The sequence below is a fragment of the Macrotis lagotis genome, chromosome X (genome assembly GCF_037893015.1).
Source record: "Macrotis lagotis isolate mMagLag1 chromosome X, bilby.v1.9.chrom.fasta, whole genome shotgun sequence".
Lineage (NCBI taxonomy): Eukaryota > Metazoa > Chordata > Mammalia > Peramelemorphia > Peramelidae > Macrotis > Macrotis lagotis.
In genome coordinates, this window is record NC_133666.1 from 216,714,961 (window position 1) to 216,739,991 (window position 25,031).

Below are 25,031 nucleotides of genomic sequence, written 5' to 3' on the forward strand. Positions count from 1 at the left end.
CCAGGACTATCTTAAGAATTTCTCAAAAGCCCTTCTAGGGACAGCTAAGTTAGTGCAGTGGATAAAGCATGGCCCTGGAGTCAGGAGAAGCTGAGTTCAAATCCTACCTCAGACATTTAATAATTATCTAACTGTGTGATCTTGGGCAAATCACTTAACCCCATTGCCTTGTGCAAAAAAAGAAAAAGCCCTTCTAAATGCTAAAGCAGAGAAGCAACTTGATATAGCAGAAAAAACACTGAACTGAGACTCAAAAGACCCAAGTTCTAACTCCGCCTCTGCTGGTACATGTTAATTTACCCTATGACCTTAGGCAAGCCACCTTCCCTTGGATGTTCAACATTCTAAGATCTCTAGGAAAAATATACTGTTAATTCTGTCAGGTCAAAAGAATTCAATACAAGCAATTAGTAAGTCCCTACCAAATTCCAGGACTCTGCTAACCTCCCTCCTGCCAAAGCCTTTCTTCCTCCCCCAAGACAGCTTTCAATCTAATGAAAGAGATAGCATACAAACAACTTCAAACAGACAAGTTCTATACAGGATGATGATGTTAGTCCTTAGTTCTCAAATATGAAGCAGGACAACTGGAGATGGCCCTGGATGTGAGGCAGCCAGGGTTAAGTGACTTGCCCAAGGTTACACATCTGGTAAGTAATGGAGCTGTTCCAGAATACATAGGATAAATAGGAAGTAAACAACTAAGGGAAGGCACTAGAATTATGAGGGTTGGGAAAAGCTTCCTGTAGAAGGTGAGGTTTAAAAGAAGCCAGGCAAGTCAGTAAGCAGGGATGAGAAGATTAGAAAAGGTGGAATTTAAAAAGACGATAGAGGTACCCACTTCTGTTGTTGTTCATACTTCCCTCTCAAAGAGGACTAATGACATCATGAGGCTGACTTGATGTGCATATGAATTGGATATGACTGGGATAGAGCTTCCACAAATCATCAATCAGCCTCACATTCTCCTCTGGAGTTATCAAAGTCCAATGTCAAGACAAGGGTCAAGATGACTGGTGTTGGTCTAGGATGCAGTGGGTAACCTTGGCCTTCTAAATTAAGACCTTTTCCAGGTTTCAGTTCATCTGAGCCAATGCCCATTCAATGACTAAGGGCTAGATAAGAATTGAGACAAAAGATGGCCTAGTTTGCTCTCATGAAAGACTTTCTATTCCAGAGATAGCTAATAGATGGAATATCAGACTTAGAATCAGAAAGACTTAATTTTAATGTACAGTTAAGTGACACACTGCTTAAAGCACTGGCTTGGGAGCCAAGGGAACCTGAGTTCAGAACCAGCCACAGACACTTGATACTTATTAGTTGTGTGATCCTGGACAAGTCACTTAACCATGATTGCCTTGTTGAAACAACAACAACAACAACAATGAAATGGGGCACCATGGTGCATTTGGGGGAATAGTGAGTAATTCAGTTTGACTGGAAAAAGAAAGTAATATTGAGTGCGTACAAGGGAGTGGTGAGAGATAAGACTAGAGAAATAGGTTGGGCCTCTTCTATGTAGGTCTTACATGTCAGGCTAGACTAAGGAGTTTCGCCTTGATAGTTTATAGAAGGCTTTTCAGCTGGGATAAGAGCTGTGCATGACAAAGATTAATCTATCAGAGAGTATAGGAATGGGTTAGATGGAGAGACCAGGAAGAAAACCAGTCTGACAGTGACTGAAATAGCCCAAGCAAAGGGAAATGGAAGAACCTGAATGGGACAGTCGCAATGGGAACACTGGGAACACACAGAAGAGGTATTACAGATGCCAGGTCAATGAACATTTTAGTCACTGACAGATCCTGTGTTTGAATCCTACATTTATAATCTTGGACAGAACTTTATACCTCTCTTTCTGAAAAGTGAGGTGAATGGATTAGATAATCCCCAAACCTACTTTTTTTTTTAATGAACAAGGGAAATCATAATGCAGAGAACTCCCATTCTAATGTGGAGAAAACATATAGGGAAGACTTGAGCAACATGTCGGATGAGAGGAGGGATCTTCATGCTTTCCTAAATGTATCCCTAGTACTTTTCACATAGTAAGCATTTAGTAAATGCTTCCTTCATTCATTCATGCAAAAGGTTCACAAATAGAGCTCTGAGAGTGATTTCAGACATCATCCAGACTAACTCTGTCATTTTTAAAGATACCAAAACTGAGACTTTTAGAGGGGAACTCACTTGTCCAAAATCACCCAAATTCCAAATGACTAGGCTAGAACATAGACCCAGAGCTTCTGGATTTGAATTCAATGTTGTTGGTAAAGTAGAAAGAACACCAACAGGGAGAGCTACATTTTAATTTAATTTAATTTAGTTTAATTTAATTATTGATGTCTTGAAAGCAGTGGTGCTCAACAAATAATTTCTTGAATCAATAAATTACAGTGTTTAGGAAGGGTGGGGGGGTTGGTTGATGGAATAATTTTTATGAGATCTAGATTTTAGTTCTGGTTCTGCTACTAATAAGCTGTGTGATCTTGGAGATTTCATTTAACATTCTGGTCACAGTGTCAGAGTTATTAGAATACATTTAACAGGTAGAATCACTGGAAAAGGAAGTGAGACATGCCTAGCAATAAAAACAAGACTAAGCTATTTCACCCCCCCCACCTCAAAAGATGATGTTCGCTGAGATTTAATGGAACTAAAACTTGAAATTGGTCACAAGATTCACCTGAAAGTCCATCTCACAGTGGGAGTTGTGATTCAGTGCTGCATCTTTGCTGAATTTCCTTTCCAAGATATTGTTAAGTAAACCTCCTTTTTCTTAAATATTGAGGAAGTCTATGTTTCATTTGTTTCAGTTCTGAAACAGACCTATCACACATCCTGCATCAGGCCTGACCCAAAACAAATATATTTTAAATTTTATCAAAACCTTGAAGATAGTGGTCACAACAAATAATTTCTTGAATCAATAAAGTACACTGTTTAAATGGGAGAAAAATGAGGTGCATGTTATAATTTTCTCCTCTATAAGACTAGGCATATATATCTGTGAGATGCTTTGCAATGGGGATTTTCTTTTGTAAATTTATACACTGTTAAATGGAACTTTTTTTTGCTTTTTGTTTTATGTTGTTAAATTAAAAAAGCAATTCAAAATTAACTACACAGGAAAAGCCTGGAAGTATATATTATAGTTTCCATGTTTCATTCTTTTTTTCCCCAAATTTCAAATGCTTCAATCACTCAATAAGTATTTATTAAATTGTTATTCTATACCAAACATTAGCATAGGAGTTGGGGAATACAGATTAAGAAGTGAAACAATCCATGCCATCCAAAGGCTTAAAGGGAGGACATATGTGTGTGTGTTTATGTGTGTACATGTATGTGTAGTGATTCTGCCCTCTTTAAATAAATATATACAGAATACAGATACAATAAATACAAAGTGATTTATGGAGAGAAGAAATCAGGAAATTATACATCAAATGGAGAGCAAACTGAGTCTAAGACTAGAGACTAAGAGATAGAGGTGAGGTGGAACTGTATTCCAAACATGGGGAACATAATGTAAAAGGCATGAAGAAAGGGAAGGGGATGGTTTTTATAAGAAATAGAAAGAAGGAGGTTTTGACTGACCTGCAGAGGGTGTGTAAGGGACTCATGTGTAATAAGCCTTGACTAATAGCTACCTATTCATGTGGTAAATAGTCCCAATATCAATGGGGTTTATATTTCATTCTAGAGGCAATTGGAAGCCTCTAGAATAAGGACATGATATGGCAGGAAAGATGGCACTGGCAGCCTTGTGGAGGAAGAATTATAACAGGGAGAGACTCAAAGCAGGGGAAACCAAGTAGGAAGTTATTATAATAGTCCACTGAAAGGTGATGAAGTTCTAAACTGGAATAGTGACTATGTGGGTGGAGAGGAGTAGACAGATGCCAAAGTTGTGGAGGGAGGTAGAAAGAACAAGACCTGGAAAATGACTGGATGTGGGGTGAGTAAGAGTGACTTGGAAATTAACCTGGAAGATTAGAAGAATGGTGATGTGCTAGATAGAAATAAGGATAAGTTCAATTAAATAATATGTTCACCTCTAGATAAGAGGTTGATAGAGATTTCAAAGACTAAGTGAAAAGGCACTAAGTACACTTTGCCACAATCAATTTTCTGGAAAATAAGATGTAGCAAAATGTTTTATATGTTAAGACATTTAATGGACTTGCTATTATAGATCTGTTGCACTCAAAACAATTTCTGCTACATAAATTGACAAAAAAATTACAAAATGACTTCTAAATTTATTTTTAAAAATCTGCTATTTCATTACAAACTCATCTTTCTCCTATTCCTCCAGTCCTGTCCTTTCATTGTCTACATACCCTCTTTCTGGAGAAGACCTGCCATTCCCCCAGTTATCTAGGCTTGAGAATGAAATCATCTAGCTCTTCCTTTTCCTCCCACCCCAACAACCAGTTGACTGTTACCCAGATCACCACTCTGCACACCTTAGTAGATGACTTCATGAGATTCAGTAGCTAAGGAAGTATTACCCAGAAGTAAGTCAGACTTCTGGAGATGAGCCTCTATCTAAACTTAGCAAGGCTACTCAATTGGCTGCAGACACAGTTCATTGCTGGGCCGCACTTGAAATCTTTTTAGCTTGGGAGGACTGATCAGAGATTTAATTCTGCTCATGTAACTGTTAAGAACCCCAGAGTCACTTCCAGACCATGATGAATCATCAGTGGACTTTAGTGGAGGATTCAAAGAGTCATATAATAGATAAAGTTTTATTTATATATTCTTGAGTACCAGGACACTATGATTTGTCAGACATTTTATACTCTCTATTTCATTAAAATCATAAAAGACCAATATAGAGGATATTTGATACATACAAACACACACACATATAGATATATATAGCTCCATATTCATATATATTTATATAATGATGTAGGTGGATAGAGAGGGAGAGAGAGAGAGAGAAAAAAACAGAGAGAGAGAGAGAGAGAGAGAGAGAGAGAGAGAGAGAGAGAGAGAGAGAGAGAACAACCTTCATTTTACAGATGAAGAAACTTAGGGTCAAGAGAAGTAAAATGAGGCAGCTAAGGTGGCGCAGTGGATAGAGCACCAGTGTCCCGGAGTCAGGAGTACCTGAGTTCAAATCTGGCCTCAGACTCTTAATGATCACCTAGCACACATGGGCAATTAGGTGGTAGAGTAGATAGAGTAACAGGCTTGGAATCATGAAGACTCATCATCTTCCTGAGTTCAAATTTGACCTTAGGCACTTAACTAGCTATGTAACTCTGGACAAGTTATTTAACCCTATTTACCTCAATTTCCTCATCTATAAAACAAACTAGAGAAGGATTTGGCAAACCACTCTAGTATCTTTGCCAGGAAACCACAAATGGGGTCACAAAGAATCAGGCACAACTGAAACACTGGACAACAAAAAACAGCAGAAGTATAGAGGGTATAAGTGTCAAAGCCAGAATTTGAACCCAGACAATCTAATTCTAATTCTAATGGGCATGGTGGAATTTTAGGGAGGTAGTGGTGGAGGGAACTAAACTTGTGGGAAACCATTTATATATGGATATACTTTGCCACAAGAGGTAGCATGGAATAGTATATACAAAGCCTGAGTCAGGAAGAACTTGTCTTAAAGCTTCTGTCACCCTTCCTTCTGTCAGTCCCCAACCCTTCTGAGCTCCAAGCAACCCTGATAAGTTAATTGGCATCATGCAGGGAATTTTCTCATCAAGCATTCCCTCTCCCAAGGGAGTTATTGGTCTCATTCTAGGGGAGGACAGCATGTACTTCCTTATCCAATGACAATTTAGTTCTTGTAGAGTTGGAACAAAAAAGTGAACAAATACTAACATTTTTAACATGCCTTAAAACTGTAACTTTTAAAAACTTATACTATAGTTACAACTTAACACCATACCTGGTAGAGAATAAATGTTTATACATTGATTGATTATTCGGATATGACTCTGAAAAGGACTTTTAAGAAAAGGTCATAATGGGGCACCTAGATGGTGAAATAGAGCACTGGCTCTGGAGTCAGGAGGGCCTGAGTTCAAGTCCAAACTAGGTAATAAAAATTATCTAGTTGTGTGACCATGGGTAAGTCTCTTAATCCCATTGCCTTGCCAAAAAAAAATAGGCAAAATTTATATAAATGATTGATGCATGAAATTCAATAAAATAGTCATTTTATTCTTAATAGTCTTTATTTAGCCTTCTTTTTATTACTCTATATTATTAACTAGAATATTTTACTATGAAAATGAAATATGACTAGTATGTCCTTTAGGGTAGACACAACAGGGCCCAAGGGATATAGGGGGTAACTGGACACAGAAAATAATTGGGTTCCAGTTCTGCTTTTGACATATATTTGATGGGTGACCAGGAGCAAACTTTTTAACCTTTCAGGGCTACAGATAACTCTCTAAGACTATATATTGTATGAATTAATTGTTCTGTTTGGGGCAGCAAGCGGACCAAGTTGATAGAGCATAGGACTGGTAGTCTGGAAAACCTGAGTTTTCAAAGAGGACTAATAATATCAGGGAGAGAAGTCTTGATTTACATGTGAATTGGATTTAAGTGAAGCAAAATTGCACAGTCCCAAATAGTACTCACTTTAGTCAGGAACCCTGAGCCACTCTGAATTTCAGCTCTTGGACTTCAGAGATCTTTATTTTCTGAACTCTCTCATTTTTTTTCTTTTTCTTTTTTCTTTCTTTCTTTCTTTTTTTTTTTTTTTTTGCTTTTTTTCCAAAGTCATTTAAATCCAGTGGCAAGACAAAAGTCAAGATGAATGGCAATGACCTGGGATCAGTGGATTACCTTGGCATCTTAGATGACTAACCACCGTGTTCTACAACACCTGTCTCAACAGTTTTCATGACCATAGGGACAAATTATTCTCATCCACCCTTTTTCCAAGAGAAGTCTTCACATGTTTGAAGTAGAAGTCAACCGAACTCATCAACAGGTTTGAGGTCTGTTGGTTACCTTTCTGCTGAGATGGGGTTTTATAGGGGTGTGACTGTTGGACATGCTACAGTTTCTTGAAGCCATAGGTGAGAGGTGGGTAAAGAAAAAGGATACCAAAGGAACCCTGAAAAGAGTTTATATATATATATATATATATATATATATATATATATATATATATATACATATATATATATATATATATATATATATATATATATATATCCAAGGAGAGCTAATCCTCCCAATACCAGCACATAGAAGATGGTATCTAAATGTTCATTTCCTTCCCTCTTTGCTACAGTGAGGACCCAGATGAAGCTAACTAAATTCAAATAAGATTTCAGACCCTTACTTAGTTGTGTGATCTTGTCAAGTCACTTAACCTCTGTTTGTCTAGAAGGCAGCTAGGTGGTTTAGTGGATAAGGTGCTTGACCTAGAATCAGAAATACCTGAATTCAAATCCAACCACAGACTCTTAAAACCTATATGAAACTGGTCACTCAATCACTGGAGAAAAAAAATACAAACTACTTCAGTGTCTTTGCCAAGAAAACCCCATAGACAATAGAATCTATTGGGGGGGTGTGTCACAAAAAGCTGGATGTGACTCAATGACAAGCTGTTCTTCATCAATGAAGATGGTTTCTTTACTGGAAGTTCCATATAAAATCAGAAGACCAGACCTTCCAACACCTCCCCCCCCAAAAAAAAAAATTACAGAAATCATTATCTGTATATTTGTTACAAATGTGTTCTACTATGCGAGTTCAACTGTCTTGGCTATCTATGCCTGTTAAAATGCTGAAATCTATATAACAATAGAAGTTTTACTAAAAAGTTGGAAAGCATTGCTACATTTCCATTGATTCCTGCTCCCATCTTGTCAGAGTTCTTACTCCATCAGTCTGTAGATAGAACTTAATATTAGCATTTTGCTAAACTGAAAGCAGTTTCTCCATCATATCAGTATGCCATATAAAACATTCCCTCCTTCCACCATCTTGCCCCTAGCCTTATAATGAGAAGATTTACTTCACAAATTCATTTGCTGGATCTCCAAGCAAAATTTTAGGAATGATCACCTTTGTTTTTGTTTACTGCAAAATACATAGGTCTCTGTTGGCAAGAGGGCTTCCCTGCATTGCAGGGGTTGACTAAGCAATAAAAATATCTATTCATCTTGGAGAAATTTCATAAATCCATTGCTATAGATTTCTATATTATTTCATGTGTACTGATAGAAAATTAGTATAGTAAAGACAGGATATATATATATATATGTATATACATATATATATGTATACACATATATAAACAGTATGGTATAATAGAAGACTTCTGGATTGAACAAGTGACTGGTTCACAGATTATCAACATAACAAAGAACCAAGATTCCAAATCTTGAATAGTTACATTGAACCTCTCTGGTCATTATTTTCCTCTGTAAAATGAGGGAGAGGGACTAGGTGGTGTCCAAATTCCATGACCCCATAACTTGGTGACTTAAGGAATGACTTGTGAGCAAAGATTTGGTTTGTAGTCCTATTTTTGTTCCCTGAAAACCTGTGTGATGCTAGACAAATCACTTAAGCACTCAGTACCTATAGCTTTAAAATGGGGATAAGCATACCTGCTTCTTCCAATATATCTGGTAATATTTAACTGAAATGGAAACACTGACCTTTTGGGAAAATAGGATTTATCAAACTCTAATGTGGTGTTCTTTATACTAAAATATGGAGGAATATATGAATATACAGAGGTCCCAACAAAAGCTTTCCTTTGAGAATACCACACCCTGTCTATGCAATACTAAGTACATCATGATCAAAGAATGTCAGAGCTAAAAATAGATCTTAGAGCTCATCTCATTTTACAAATGAGGAAACTGAGGCACAGAGAGGTGAAATGATGGCCAAGATGACCCAGATGATCAGAAGCAAAGACAGGATATAGACTCAGTGCCTCTGAGAACAAACCCAGTCTTTCCTTTTCACCATGCTCCTCCCTCTATATAAAACTTTATGTTGATTTGTCCAAACTGTGATATTTAAAGAGGTGAGGGCAAAATCAATTCACTATTAAAAAAAATTAAAGGTAAGATCTGTAAGACTGCTACCTTATTTCATTCTTTCCGAATTCTGCTTGGGTCATACAGATGTCCTTTTGGGTAATCCTACCCCTTCTGTCCTTATCACCATCTGCATTCCAACCGAAAACCTAGCTGTACTAGCTAGAGGGGAAGAGGGGAAGGGGGAAGAGACTCTGTAAATTTCAAAATCATCTAGAGAGCAACATTTCTTCAGATCAATCAAAAAATCACACCTTTTCAAGTCAGCTAGCTAGCTGTAGAGAAGACAGAGTCGAAGGGGGAAACGGCCGCCAGCAAAGTGACTCTGGAATTTAAAGATGCCAGAACAGTGAAAGGGGAGCAGTCCCAAATAGTACTCACTTTAGTCAGGAACCCTGAGCCACTCTGAATTTCAGCTCTTGGACTTCAGAGATCTTTATTTTCCGAACGCTCTCATTTTTTTCTTTTTCTTTTTTTTTTCTTTTTTTTTTTTTTTTGCTTTCAGAAGAGCCTGGTCCTGGTTTCCGTTTTGACTAAGTCACTGCCCAGCCCTTCTCTCTTTGATAGGACGCAGGTCCCGAGGGTACCTGACGTGTGTGGTTCCACCCTCCTGCCTAAGTAGCCCCACCTCCTTCTACCACACAGTCCCAAACAGAATTTTTTTTTTTTCTGGAAAGAAGAGGGCATGGATATATTTGACTGATTTGTCATGAGTTGCTATGAATATTCAATTACAAATTTTTATACTGTCATGCCAGTGGATAATGCACCAAATCAGGGTGCTAAGATCAAAGTTAGGACACTCGGAGATGCCCTAGGAGGGGTGGGGGGTGGGGGGGTGGGGGTTGAAAGTAGGCAGAGAGTGCTCCAAAGAAGTTCATCTAATATACAAGAAAGTGCAGATGATACAAATCTCATTAGCTGGAGGTGGTCCTTTTGCTACATTTTGTTACAAAAAAATGTTATATCTTTTAGGGAATGGGTAGAGAAGGCAAGAGAAGATCCAAACTGTCAAATCTCCCTAGACCACACCTACCCTATTCCCCCCTCCTCCATGACTTTCTACCTCTCTGTGATAGAGATGAGTAATTGCAAACTCATTCATAAATAGTAATTAATGACCTGGGAAATTTTTTGCTTCAAAATGTAGTCTGACTCTCCAATTCAATACGGAACAAATTTTGAGCCTGGAGGGAGGGTCAGAAAAGTGAAGGAGGATTTTTGTAGTTATACATTGTAGCTATTCAGCCTTGTGGGACTACGGATCTAGAAGGTCCTTGAAGCTATCCATTCCAACCCCCTTATTTGACAGAGAAAAACAGTGTCAGAGAGGTTTAGATCACACAGGCAGAGTTAAAAGGGCAGAGTTGGAATTTGAACCCAGGTCTGGTGACTCAGTTTTCTAATCTGTAAAATGTAGATACTAATAGCATCTGCCTTGCATGGTTCTTGTGACAATCAATTGAAATAATATATGAAAGCACTGTGCAAACCTTAAAGCATTACATAAATGCAATTTTATTGTCATCATTGCTATTATTATCATTATCATTATGATGAGGGCAGGTAATAAAACTATCATTTCCTAGACCTGGATTCAAATCCTGGATCTTTCATTTACTATTTTGTTATTTGTAAGCTATTTAACCTTCTAGACTTCATCATCCTTCTTTAAAAAAAAACAAATAATCAAGAGTTGAAATAATAATTAAATGTTTTTTTTGAAAAGTGATGAACATGAAATGATCATTAGAGCATTTTTGAAAAAATGTTTTTCTACTGAAAACTTGTACAGAGCTTTCCCAAAGTAGGGTCAGCATTCAGATGGGCTTGAATACACTGAAAAATCTTAAGCCTAAAAGAAAGGTGGTTTTTTTTAGGTTTTTGCAAGGCAAATGGGGTTAAGTGGCTTGCCCTAGGCTGCACAGCTAGGTAATTATTAAGTGTCTGAGAACAGATTTGAACCCAGGTACTCCTGACTCCAGGGCCAGTGCTTTATCCATTGCACCACCTAGCCTCCCCAAGAGAGATGTTCTTTAATGTGATCTAATTTTTTTTTTAACTTTTGGACCTGACCTCTGATTTTACTAGTGATTACTAGTGAGTAATCTCTATCAAGGCAGACCAGCACCCATGCTGAAGGTCAAGGAGAACTGCCTAGAGTACTGAGAGTTTACATAACTTATCCAGGGTCACACAATCTATATATGTCAGAGGTATGATTAGAACCTAAACCACCTTGACTCCAAAGCCTTCTCTGGGTTCCTTATGCATGGCCATCTATCTCCATCTCCACTCCTTTGCACTGACTCTTATCTGGACTCTTATCTTCTGTCTCAAGGAATTCATCTCTTTTTTAAATACAAAGTTCAGGCATCAGTTTCTGCATGAAGACTTTCCAAATCCCCCATCTGTCAGTTCCCTAGTTCCCAAATTATCTCATATTTTACTATTTTCTATTTATTTGTTTTGCATTTAAGTTGTATGTCCTAATACATTTAGCTGTCACCATTAGTTTATAAGTTTCTTAGAAGCTGACTTGTTTTACTCTTTGCACTAGTATCCTCAGGGTAGATACCAAGCACAGGGCTTGGTTCAGAGTTTGTGTTTAAAAATTATTTGTGGCTTTATCACCTTTTGCATTTCAGTCTTATACAGTTTGTTTCCTGGTTTGACAATTTTTTTTTTAGGTTTTTGCAAGGCAAATGGGGTTAAGTGGCTTGCCCAAGGTCACACAGATAGGTAATTATTAAGTGTCTGAGACTGGATTTGAACCCAGGTACTCCTGACTCCAAGGCTGGTTTTTTATCCACTATGCCACCTAGCCGCCCCGACAATATGTTTGACAATTAATATGCCAATGAAAAACCAAATCATCAAAAGTTTTCTCATTTTAAGGATCTTCACATGGTGCAATGGTAATTCTTATATGCTAGATTCCAAATGACACTGTCTCCCACAGTATTCCTATAATATTTGGTCATTAAATCTTACATTATGTTTCATAATATTCTAAAAGAAAGGGCAAGCATTTTGTATCCTCCCATTCTAGAAGAGAGTTCCAGGTGAAATATTCCTTCATTTTTTCTTATCCTTATTTCATGTCAACTGAGAAAAAAATGGTAAAGCTCCCAATTTGTCTTTACCTGGGAATGAAATCATTCTATTCAAATGAAAAGGGGCAAGGCAAGACGAGCTTATTTCTAAAAAGAGTAATTGACAATTTTTATTGGGGTGGGGAGGAAGAGATGGGAACAAACATTTATTAAGTGCCTACCATATATCTTATTTGATCTTCACAAAAACCCCGAGAAATGGGTGCTTTTATTATCCCTATTTACAGAAGAAGGAACTGAAACAAACAGAGATTAAGTGATTTGTCCAGGGTCTGAGACTAGACTTGAACTCACACCTTTCTGACTCTTATTCTAATCCTACACTCAAGGTCTGATGCTCTAGAGATCTATTGTGTCATTGTGCTCTATGCATGAGAAGTAACATGATACAACAGAAGAAGCCCCCATGGGAACCTTATTCCATACTCCATACTCCATACTCAGTACTCTACCCAGTATTCTATCTAGTTATTTATTTTAAGTCATCTATTGTCTTCAAACCTGAAAAATATTAAAAACCTACCCTAAGATATAAGTGATTTATGATAAAACAAGCTAATTTGATGACTATTCTGTTTGCATGTACCGGAACCCAATGGTAACACCAATATATGACTATACATATTACATAATACATAGGTAGATTAAATAATCATCAAGAATATTTTTTACTTTTTATTTTTTAATATCTTCCCCACAACAGACATAAGATTTCATATTTAGTATTCTCCATAATACAATGAAATATATCATAAAGAAATGGCACTTACCTTGCTAGAGGCTGTTCTATCTGAAGATATCCTGGAGGGGTGACTGCTACTGTGACTTGCTATTTTTTCCTTAAAACATAAGCAAAATTGAAACATTAAAGTATGAAAATATAGTAGCAAGGAAGACAAGACACATTTTTCATTTCAATAAAAACTTATTCTCAAGAAAAATAAAAGATTTTTATTTGTAACTAGCATACCAGATTGACAAATTTCATACTTAACCTGAAAATCAAAATTTTCAAGATCTGCCTGAAAGCCATCCAAATATTAAAGCTGGTATAGGAATAGGAGCTAACATATTAAATTTGCAAACACTAAATTTTTCATATCTTTATCAATCTGAATATTCAAACATTTAAAATGAGTTTTAATCTCGCTCCTGCATTCTTCAACGATCTTTAAGAGTTATGGAACAATACCTCAAGGTCATCTCCACTTTTGACCACTCTAGGGAGACCATATCCTAAAAGAGTGTATATTCTATTATGAAAAATGCTGTAATTTGGGCTTGTGTTCCTAACTATGCACTTTGTCTTCAACAGACCATAGATATAATCAACAATGCACAAAATCAATGCTAAACCACTGATACTTCTACAATGGCACAAAATAATAAAATTATGCTCTAATTACCTACCTATATAAAATGATCATTAATTTCTCTACACACTATTATAAAAAGGCCCCTAATATACTCTTTAGTGTACACATGACTCACAAAATATGGCTCTACTGTATCACAGATGTGATTTAAATCTAATATAGTCACTATAATGAACATTAATTAAATATTTAACTAACACTGATTTTGTTTGCCTTTTTAGAATTTAGAAGGTTTTTTTTTTCTTTTGGAGGAGGAATTCTTTGGAGAGAAATTTGGCTAATGCCTTCTCTTTCACAGAATCATTGAATCTTATAAAGGCTCATAGGGATCATTTAACCCAACTGTCTGATGCAAGAATTCTCTCTACAGCCTCCCTGACAGCTGTCATGGTCAACTAGCTCATACTAGATTTAAGATAATGACACCTGGGTGAGGCAGTAGAAGGCCTGGAGCCTGGAGCCAGGAAAAATTCTCTTCTTGAATTCAGATCTGGCCTCAGACACCACCTATGTGACCCTAAGAAAGTAACTTTCCCCTGTTCACCTTACTTTCTTCATCTATAAAATGAGTTGGAGAAAGAAATGGTAACTCTACTCTTTGCCAAAAATGTGATCACAAAGACTGTCATGACTGAAAAATGACTCCTCAGATATAAGATAAAACCATAGATTTAGTTCTGGAAGGTAATAAAGATCATCTTGTTTAACCTTTTATTTACATTAGAAGAGACCCAGAAAAGTAAAGATGACTTGCCCAAGTTTGCAAAATTACTAATAAAGGCAGGGTTTGAACCCACGCCTTCTGGTTCCAAATTCAGCATTTCTCTCACTTTATGATACCACCTGTGGCCTGTTGTGATCAAAACTTTTCTAGAAATTTCCCATGAAGGAAGAAAGTTGAATTAAATCATCCTACTGATATTAGAATTACCTTTAAGTATTTCAAGCATTGAGCCTGGCAGTATAGTAAAAAACGATTAGTCTTCACTGGATAGTCACATACACAATGACCGGATCCTTTCAGAGAGGGATTTCAGATCATTTCTAATTAGTAATTTAAATAACTTCGCTTCCTCTTTTCTATCTTTCAGTTGAGGACATCACTAGCCTTTGGAGCCACTCAGATTCAAAAACTTAGTCATCCTTTGTTCTTCACTCCATCTTTTTTGTTGTATTGTCAAGGAGACATATTATTACTCCTAGTTTACAGCATTCCTCTGCATTCATTCCTTTCTCTCCACTCCAAGGATAATTAGAGCATCTGTTCCTGAAGCTTATTATCTATTTGTTCAATGTGATAGCCTCACCTCTAGGGGCCTCTGTTTCCTCTTTTGTAAAATGCATTAAAATGGCACTCCAAACTTTAAATTTTTGATCCTATGATCTTGTTCATTTGTAGTTCCCTAGGTTAGAATGTTGACTGTCCAATAGTTTAGAGCCTTATAAAATAACTAACACTTACATAATGTTTAAGATTTGGAAAGCACTTTATACATGGTAATTCATTTGATCCTTACAACTTCTCTGTGAGAGATACTCTTATGATCTCCATTTTATAGATGAGGAAACTGAGAGTAAGAGAGGGTAAGTGAATTATCCAGGATCATACAGCAAGATTTGAACTCAGGTCTTCCTGATTCTATGTCCTATACTCCATAATAGGATTGTGGCTTAGTGGAGTCAGGAAGATATTGGTTCAAATCCCACCTCTGATGAATACTGGCTATGTGACACTGGATAAATCAATTCTCAGTGCCTCCAAATAACTTTATAAAATGATATGTTACAGGGCAATTGTTGATTTGCATTGGTAAAGGAATTTCCTCAATGGACATTCCCTAACCAGTGAAATCATGAGTTTGATGAGAACAATAACAACAACAACTGATATTAAATAGGAAATTCTAAATAATTTAAATGATGCATTCCTTTGTCTATGCAGTCAGCAAGCAGTTACTAAAAACTACTTTGTACAAGTCACTATGGAAGTTTAGGGGAATAATACAAACTACTGCAATACCTAGATACCTGGATGATCTCAGAGATGTGGGAACTCTTTTCTATGATGCATTGTTGAAAGCCATTCATAGCATTTCGTTTGTCTCTTGTTCATATCCTCTCATAAATTAACCACAGGAGTCTACTCCAATGTACTTGGGACCTTCTCTTCTCTTGTCATAAAAATACCTATGCTATTCAGGAGTTACTGATTTGCTTTCTCTAGATGACCAGTTATCTCTTTTGGATCAGATAGGTTTATAAGGATATCCTTTACCCAGTCTGTTTTGACCTAACACAGCCTCTACAATTTCCATATTCAATGGCTGAGAATTGTAGATGAGGTTTTCAACTTTTTTTAAGATAGTATTTTATTTTTTGCCCCAATAACATATTTTGAAAATTTTTGCATTTATTTTCATAAGATTTGTTATCAGCTTTGATCTTTTATTGCTTGTGAAAAAATTGGTCTTTGATTTAGATACAAGCATGACCCTTTAAAGTAACTTCATGGGGATGGAGCCAAGCTGGCAGCATGAAGGCAGGAATTCCCCAAAACTCCAAAAGTCATCAAATTATGACTATAGTCAAAATCTAGAGGAGTAGAACCTTTAGAAAGAATAAATGATATAATTTCCCAGTCTAAGACAACTTAGAAGATTTCTAGGGCAGGTCTGGGGATCAGGTGTTGGAAAAAGGCACAGTACAGCACAGCCAGGGCTGGTGCCTAGGTCCATGGCAGAGGGGGTGTTTTAATCATCGGGGACAGCCAGAAGGGGTGGTGAGAGAACTCTGCCACACCAGAGTGAGTATAGAGCAAAGCTCTGGCCTCAGATCAGCCCTGCAGTGAGAACCTGTGGCAGGAGTCAGCAGAACCACCCAGTATGTCCAGAGCTCTCAGTTCATAGATGGTAAAGCAGTCAGGGGAGACTGCAAGAGGTCTCTCTGCTCTCCTTGGGGCAGGACTCAGCTGTTTGTCCACACTCAGATCCAGTTGCAGTTTGGGCTCCCATACCACCATAACCAAGCAGGGACCCTCCTCACAGTTCCAGGGCAGAGGGGAGGGCCTGAACACAGGCAAGAGAGTAGTCAGAGCCTCTCATAAGACCTTGGAGGAATTAAGGTCCCTGTGGGGTGTCCCAACCCCCCCCCCCAAAGCCTTGGAAGTGCAGAAAATCAGTCATGGGGTGAAGAAATGAGCAAACAAAGGAAAAAGAAGAAGCTGATCTTAGAAAATTACTTTGGTCCGATGGAGGATCAAGATACATACTCAGATGACAAAACAATCCAAGCTTCTGTATCCAAAACCTCCAAGAGAAATAGAAAATGGGTTCAGGCTATGGATGAGCTCAAAAAAGACTTTGAAAAGCAATTAAGGAAGGTAGAGGAAAAATTGGGAGGAAAAAATGAGAGATATGCAGACAAATCACGAAAAACAAGTCAGCAACTTGGTGAAAGAAATACAAAAAATACTGAATAAAATAATGTGTTAAAACCAGTTTAGGCCAAATAGAAAAAGCAACACAAAAAAGCAAATGAGAAGAATGACTTAAGAAGCAGAATTAGCCAAATGGAAAAAGGAAATAAAAAAAGCTCTCTGAAGAAAATAACTTCTTCAAATGCAGAATGTTGATGACTTTGTGAGAACTCAGAAAGAAATAAAATTGTACCAAAAAACTCAAAAATTAGAAAAAATGTGAATTATCTCATTGGAAAAACAACTGACCTTGAAAACAGATCCAGAGAGACAATTTAAACATTATTGGGTTACCAGAAATCAGGAAAAGAGCCTAGACTTCATTTTTTAAGAAATGATACAGCAAACTTGTCCTGAGATCCTAGAAGCAGAGGGTGAAATAGAAATTGAGGGAATTCACCAGTAACCTCCTGAAAGAGATTCCAAAAGAAAAACTTCAGGAATATTATAGCCAAACTCTAAAACTCCCAAGTCAAAGAGAAAATACTAAAAGATGCCCGAAACAAGCAATTCAACTTCCATGGCTCTATAGTCAGGATTACACATGATCTGACAGCATCTACATTAAGAGCTCATAGGACTTGGAATATGATATTCCAGAAGGCAAAAGATCTTGGTTTACAACCGAGAATCAACTACCCAGAAAAACTGAATATTCTCTCTCAGGGGAAGAGATGGACTTTCAATGAAACAGGGGTCTTTCAAACTTTCCTATTGAAACAACCAGAGCTGAATAGAAAGTTTGACCTCCAAGTACGTGACTCAGGTGAACCATAGAGGGAGTGGATTAGAAGGAGTAATTATGAGGAACTTAATGATGTTGAACTGTTTGTCTTCCTACACGGGAAGATACTGATAAGTCATATGAACTTTCTAATTAATAAGAGCAGTTAGAAGGAGTATATATACACAAGGCACAGGAAGAATCTGAATATAATGGTATAATATAGTAAGAAGATGAAATCAATGGGTGATAAAGGAAAGTACTGGGAGGAAGAGAAAGGAGAGGAAGAAGTGGCTAAGATATTTCACAAAAGAGTCAAGAAAAAGCTTTTTTTAATGGAGTGGAACAGGGGGAAGGTGAGGGGGAATGAGTAAACCTTCATTCTCATCAGAAATGGCTCAGAGAGGAAATAACATACACAATAGGGTATAGAAATCTATTTCACTCTAGAGAAAAATGACAGGAAAGGGATGGGATAAGGGGGAATGGGGGGAGGGAAGGGGGAGTAGATGATAGAAGAGAAGGAAGATCCTGGGAAAGGGTACTCAGATACAATACACTTCTGGACAGAGTCAGGATGAAAGGAGAGAGAGAATGGAATAGATGAGAGTGGGAAGGAATAGAAAGGAGGGGAATACAACTAGTGATAGCAATTGTGGGAAAAATATTGAAGCAACTTCTCTGGTGGCTATGATGGGGAAGACAACTCATCCCAGAGACAGAGCCATTGGAATCTGGATACAGACTGAAGTACACTTTTTTCCCCTCTCTCACTATTCTTGAGCTTTCTCATCCTTTTTTTTTGGGGGGGGGGGAGGGTGGTTTACGATTACACTCACAAGATTATTGTAATACTATAAAATAAATTTAAAAATTTTTCTTAAAAAGAAAAGAAAAATAAAGTAACTTCATGATTTCCCAAAGACAATCTTTCTACCCTCTTCATATTATTTGATTCTGACCCAGTTCCTTGGGCAAACTGTGCAACAATTTTATATACTATATTGAAGAACCTCCTATAGAACTGGAATATGTGATCTGCTTCCTTTCTGTGGGACATGTGTCCTTGCTGAAGAGTACATTCTGAAAAGATCTTGTTGGTCCCTATGACAGATAGGTTGGAATTGCAGCAAAAATAACCGACAATGATTCAGAAAGAGTTGGTTGCCTATTCTGTGATTTATAAGAGGAACTCAAGAGAAGCTGTTCCTTGGGCAAGACACTTCAGCCCATTGCCTTGCAAAAAAAAAAAAATGAGAAGCTGTTCCAACCTCTCTTTGGGGAATCATGAAATATTTTCTCTCTCTCTTGGACTTTCAGTATAAGATAGGAAAGGACTTCTTCCCCTCCCCCCTTATCCCCTCCCCACCCTTGACAGTAAAAAGTTCATGGAAATAAGAACATATATTTATCTTGTTTTCTGTTTTCTTTCCCAAGTCTGTCCAGTGACAGCAGTTCTGATAAATCAACATTTTCAACTACTGTGTTAATCTCATGACTTTGAGAATTGCAAAATCCCAAAGTTGGAAGCCAATTGATAAGCAGGTAGTGAAACCACTGGCAAGGTCTTCTTGAACCTGGAAGGACTATTGAAAGTCAACTGGAGATCTGGCATCAGTGTCTTGGCTGGACAATATAGGCCAAAGGTGAAAGTGAAATTTCACTAATTATCTTTCAAGGAGAAAATAATTATGGTGTACTATGTTTTCTCTCTGTTAAAATGCAACTGCTGTGAGTCTTTTGACTTTGATGGAATTTTGATTGAGTTGTAAATAAAAAATCTGCTTTGCCTAATATGACTATCTGCAATATAGAAAAATATGAATTGCGCAATGGGTTTTGTTTTCACTCTCTATTGTCATGGATGCAATATTTATTATATCAGTAACAATCTAGAGAACTCTTCTGCTAAAAACTGGAGAAAGGGTGGGATGCCTAATCATCTTTCCAACCTTTGAAGTTTGCTCCTTAAAATAAGGACACCCATTTTTGAAACCTAGTTTATATCTTAAACTCTTGCTAAGTTCTAACAATTCCAATTCCAGTATCTCTTATGTCTACCTTCTCTTATTTATTTCCTCAGTTATTATCACATTACTAGTTTCCTAGAACACTATAGTGGGATCTCAACAGATCTTCTTACCTCCACTGTCCCCTCTCTCCAATTTATCCTTCACATGGATGCCAAAAATCAATCTTCCTTATGCATAGATCAGGTCATGCCATTCCTGTACTCAAAAACCTTCAATGGGGAGGCTAGGTGGCACAGTGGATAGAGCACTGGCCTTGGAGTCAGGAGTACCTGAGTTCAGATCCGGTCTCAGTCACTTAAAAATTACCTAGCTGTGTGGCCTTGGGCAAGCCACTTAACCCATTGTCTTACAAAAAAAAATAAAAAAACCCTTTAGTTATTTACTATTGTCTACTAAGTAAAATTCACATTCCTTGACTTTGCCATACAACATCTTTCACAACCTCTCCCCTTTTCTCTCCCTTCCCTTTTCTAGTCTTGTCTCATATATACCATGTACTTTATTATCCCATCAAATTGTTCTTCCTGTCTCTGGAACATACGGATTTCAAGTGCCTCTGCCCATGTTATTCTTTTTTTTTTCAGATTTTGCAAGGCAATGGGGTTAAGTGGCTTGCCCAAGGCCACACGGCAGGGTAATTATTAAGTGTCTGAGGTTGGATCTGAACTCAGATACTCCTGACTCCAAGGCCAGTGCTCTATCCACTGCGCCACCTAGCCGCCCCCATGTTATTCTTTATACCTAGGTTGTCTTCTCTCTCTACTTCTTGATGAAATCTTAGCCACTCTTTTGATTTAAATGCCACTTCCTCCATAAAACCCTCCTTGATCTCCCAAGTTAGTGGTAACTTTTTTTCTTAGAAATTATTTGAGGGTGGCCAAGTGGTACAGTGGATAGAGCACTGACCCTGGAGTCAGGAGTACCTGAGTTCAGATCCAACCTCAGACACTTAATAATTACCCTGCCGTGTGGCCTTGGGCAAGCCACTTAACCCCACTGCCTAGCAAAAACTAAAAAAAAAATTTATTTGGTTATGTTTCTCTAATTCACTTTTCATTTATATTACATCAATTATGTTTATATCATATTGCCCTATTGGATTGTAAACTCCATGAGAGTGGGGATTATATCTTATCTAACTTCTTATCTTCCCTAATTCAGGATTCTGTATATTGGAGGCACTTAATAAATATTTATTAAATTAATATGCAAGTTGAATTTGTATAAGTATGAGAAATCTGACCCTATGACAACTATTAAATTGCAACATTTGAGATTATGATCAGGGAGGTGAGGCCATAACTAGCATGTGAATTGGATCTGAGTGAGAGGATGTTATGTGTTACCAGTCTCACTTTCTCTTTCAGAATTATCTGGGTCCAGTGGCCAGATATGAATCAGGATGACTGGAGATGGCCCTGGATGTGAGGTAATCAGAGTTAAGTGACTTGCCCAAGGTCACATAACTAGTAAGAGTCAAGTATCTGAGGGTGAATTTGAACTCCTGTCCTCCTGACTCCAGGGTCAGTGCTCTATCTATTTTGCCACCTAACTGAAAAATCTGTTTGAGATTATGATCTATTAATTTTGAGAAATATTGTGGCATTTTACACAATACGTTATACACATAGATAATTCTTACCATTTAAAGTAAACAAAAGTTTTATTCAGTAGATTTTTCTAATATCACCCTGATATATTAGTAGATTTATAGGAAACAAGCAAACTGTTAGAAATAGATTGACCATTACTGACTCTTTTACTCAGGTTAGATGAATCTTCTTGTTTCCATATATAGACTTAGTCCTACCTAACTTTGGCTTCAGTTCTGTCTCTGGATTGGGAAATATATATAAGAAGCTCTGAACTCAGAAGATCTTTCTTAGTAATGATCATAGTTTTCATCTGCCTCTCCACATTCCTGCTATTCTGTGGATCAACTAGATTTGTCTGTATGGTATATATACAGATCCTTGCTTTTTTTTTTTTTTAGATTTTTCAAGGCAATGGGGTTAAGTGGCTTGCCCAAGACCACACAGCTAGGTAATTATTAAGTGTCTGAGGTCGGATTTGAACCCAGGTACTCCTGACTCCAAGACTGGTACTCTATCCACTGTGCCACCTAGCCGCCCCCTTGCTTATTTTCACTTACCCATCCAGAGCCCTGAACTTTGCAAGAAAGATGACTGGTTGACCCTGGTGTATATCCTAGCTTCCCTACTTACCTTATTTCCCTCCTATTTTTGGCAAAGACTTGGGTCTGGATTTATGCTAAGTTTCAAAATGCCTTAGAGTCTGGAGAGTTTGTGGGGTCTAGTTATTATCCACTAGCTGATTGTGATGTAAGACAAGTTAAAATTAGAGCTTGAAGAAAAAGGGCTGACTCAATTTCTGCCCCTTTTTTTTCCTGGCCTAATCATTTGGGTGGAGCATCTTTACATAGCTAGTGACATGCCTTAATAGTCTTTGTGATATCATGGATAGAATACTAGACCTGGATTCAGGATGACCTCAATTCAAATCCTCCTGCTTCAGATAATTATTACCTATGTGACTATGGACAAGTCATTTAACCTCTCTTTGCCTCTGTCTCATCTATAAAATAGGAAGTTGGATTTTATGGCCTCCCAGATTTTTTCTCGTCCTAAATCTATGATCCTATGATTCTATGCAACATTATCTTTTTATTGTCAGGTTTCCTCAAACCCCAAGAGTCAATACCAAGTTTTGTTTGTCTAATGTTCCTAGGACTCTAATTCTCTGAAGAAATTCCCTGAATTTCCTCAGTTATAAAAAAATCAGGATCTCTTCGAATGTTGTTGTAGGTAAGCAAAGTTCTCTGAATTAGTTTTTCCTGTCCTTTCTGAGGGATGCAAACTAAGTTCTCCCATTCAATAAAATATCTGCAAAGATACTGTAACAGATATTGGTCCTAAATATCCCAGAAATCCAGATTTAGATCTGGAGGAAAAGGTAAGGGAAGGATGTCTTCTAGTTCAATCCCCTCATTTTATAGATGAGGAAACTGAGATCCACAGGGATGAAAAGACAAAAATTAGCCAGTCTCTTCCCCTCTGGGACTTACATTTATTGGAAGTAAACAACATGACCTGTCCAAGATTGTGCAGGCAGTGACATTCATTGTGCTAGATATCAAAGTCTGGAAACCGTCATTTCTGCTGAGTAGGATAAACCATAAACTTAGTGATTGTCATATACTCCATAAACTTAATAACTTTCAGCAGCAACAAAAAACCAAATGACTGTATAAAATAAAGAACAAATCTTTATTTAACCTTCTAGCCTTTAATAAGGCAAAAATAAAAAAAATAGCTATTGTTTTGTGTTCCATTCTAAGCCTACCTGCTGAAAACTTTTGATACTTTACTTCTTAGATCTCATATAGCTGATAGTTGATGATCAATGCCTGGTGGAGATTATATAAAGGATACTTAGGGACAGAATCCAAAAGAATCTTAATAGGCTAGACTAATGGGTGAAATCTAATAGAATGAATTTTTGGCGGGACTAAATTTGTACAAGGAATTTTCAGTGAAGAAGTTCTTCAGAATTTAGATCAGAAACTACTCTAGACCTTATGGTCTGAAAGAGTTGCCTAGGGCTACTGAGCAATTAAGCAACTTGACCAGAGTCTTTTAGCTAGCATGTTTCAGAGATAGTGATAGAATTAGATTTACTAGGTATAAAAGTCAAATAGCTCAAAAAGTCCTGCTCTGATGTTTGAAGAAGGCATTGAGGAAATGGTGTGCCATTCTATATTATAATAGCAAAACGAAAAGTCTGAGAGACAATTATGTTAAGTAGGATTCGTGCATATTCCTGTTAACATAATTTGAATTAACCTAGCTTAAGAAGAGAGAACTTAATCACTAGTCTGCTGGCTACTTGGAGAAAAGAATTCTTTGGTCATGTACCTCTTGAAATAAAGAGAAACACAAAAATGACCCTCATTCTTGTCCATCCTCTTCTAATTTGAAGGGTATGAGAATCACGCAGCTTTTAGATAATGTACAAACATTAAAATTTCATGTTTGGTACTATAGTGTGTGATACTTATTAAATGACTATAAGTAGACACACATACTAGTAGAACTGAATTGTATCAATCTTGGTCTTCCTGCTTGAAATGAAACTAGAAGACAAAAGAAAGTTTCAGTAAAATGGAAAAAAATAGAAGACAAGTTTTCTTAGCCAAAAATAATGGGAGTCAGTAGAGTTGATTTTATCCTATCTGAAAATTCAGACTGAAAAAAAGTAGGAAAGGTTTCAGGCAGAATAAAGTATTTGAGTTTGGTACAGAAGGGAGGTAAGTATTCTAAAAGACAGAGGTCAGGGAGGAATGCTTTGTAGGCCTGGGAGGATAGCTGATAAAAAGCTGTGGAGATGGAGTATTATGTGTGAGGAACAGTCTGCAGGCTAAGTCTACTTGGGACATTTTGAGTGTGGAGATATGTAATGTATAAGGCTGGAAGAATAGAGTGGGACCCAGTCTTGATGGGTTTAAATAAGGGAGCTATATAGAGAATGGATTTGAATGGGCAAAGACTTGAGGCAGAGAGGCCACTTGGGAGGATAGTCTAGAGGAGAGGAAATGAAACTCTGAACTATTATGCTGATTGTATGAATGGAGAGGAGATAGATGTGGGAGATGAGAAAGTAGAAACAAAATCATCCAGAACCAAGTGAATATTAAAGTTGAGTTCATATAAGGAATCAATAATAACATCAAAGTTATAAACTCACAAGACTTAGGATGATGGTATCTGAAAGAAATTGGAAAATTTATGAGAGAAGTGATTGCAGGGAGTGGAATAAGTTATTCTTTAGAGTTTGAGGTGCCTATAAGAAGAAATCCAGTTAAAAATATAAGAAACACACATATGAAATTTATGAACAACATTACTTGCTGAGAATATTTCTGAAGGACTTGGCAGGACCTACAAATAAATCAAGATAAACGCTGATATCTAGTAACTTCAGCACAAAAGGTGGGCAGAGGAAAAGATGGTCAAAATAATACCTTTAGAGTCAAAGTAATGGGGGGGGGGGGCAGGGGGCAGAGGCTGAAGCCTTAATAAGGACATTGAATTTTCACTATACAATCAAGAATACTTTCTTTGAGAGCAAGGAAACTAGATGAAGTAGATAGAATGTTGGGCTTGGAGCCCAGAAGATTCATCTTCTTGCATTCAAATCTGGCCTTACTAGCTGTGACCCTGGG

At 37.3% G+C, this 25,031-nt stretch overlaps 1 protein-coding gene across 7 annotated transcripts in view; it reads right to left on the reverse strand.

The window, feature by feature from the left end:
* The window catches only part of LOC141496993 (calpastatin-like), a 132,894-nt gene that overhangs the window by 87,639 nt on the left and 20,224 nt on the right, over positions 1–25,031 (reverse strand). For 5 of the 7 annotated variants that reach the window (XM_074199577.1, XM_074199572.1, XM_074199573.1 and 2 more), the window contains one exon: positions 12,952–13,020. In XM_074199577.1, the coding sequence (XP_074055678.1) occupies positions 12,952–13,020 (69 nt within the window). Of the gene's footprint in view, positions 1–6,633; positions 6,747–12,951; positions 13,021–25,031 lie in introns of those variants that run through there. The other 2 variants (XM_074199576.1, XM_074199575.1) reach the window with 1 other exon arrangement.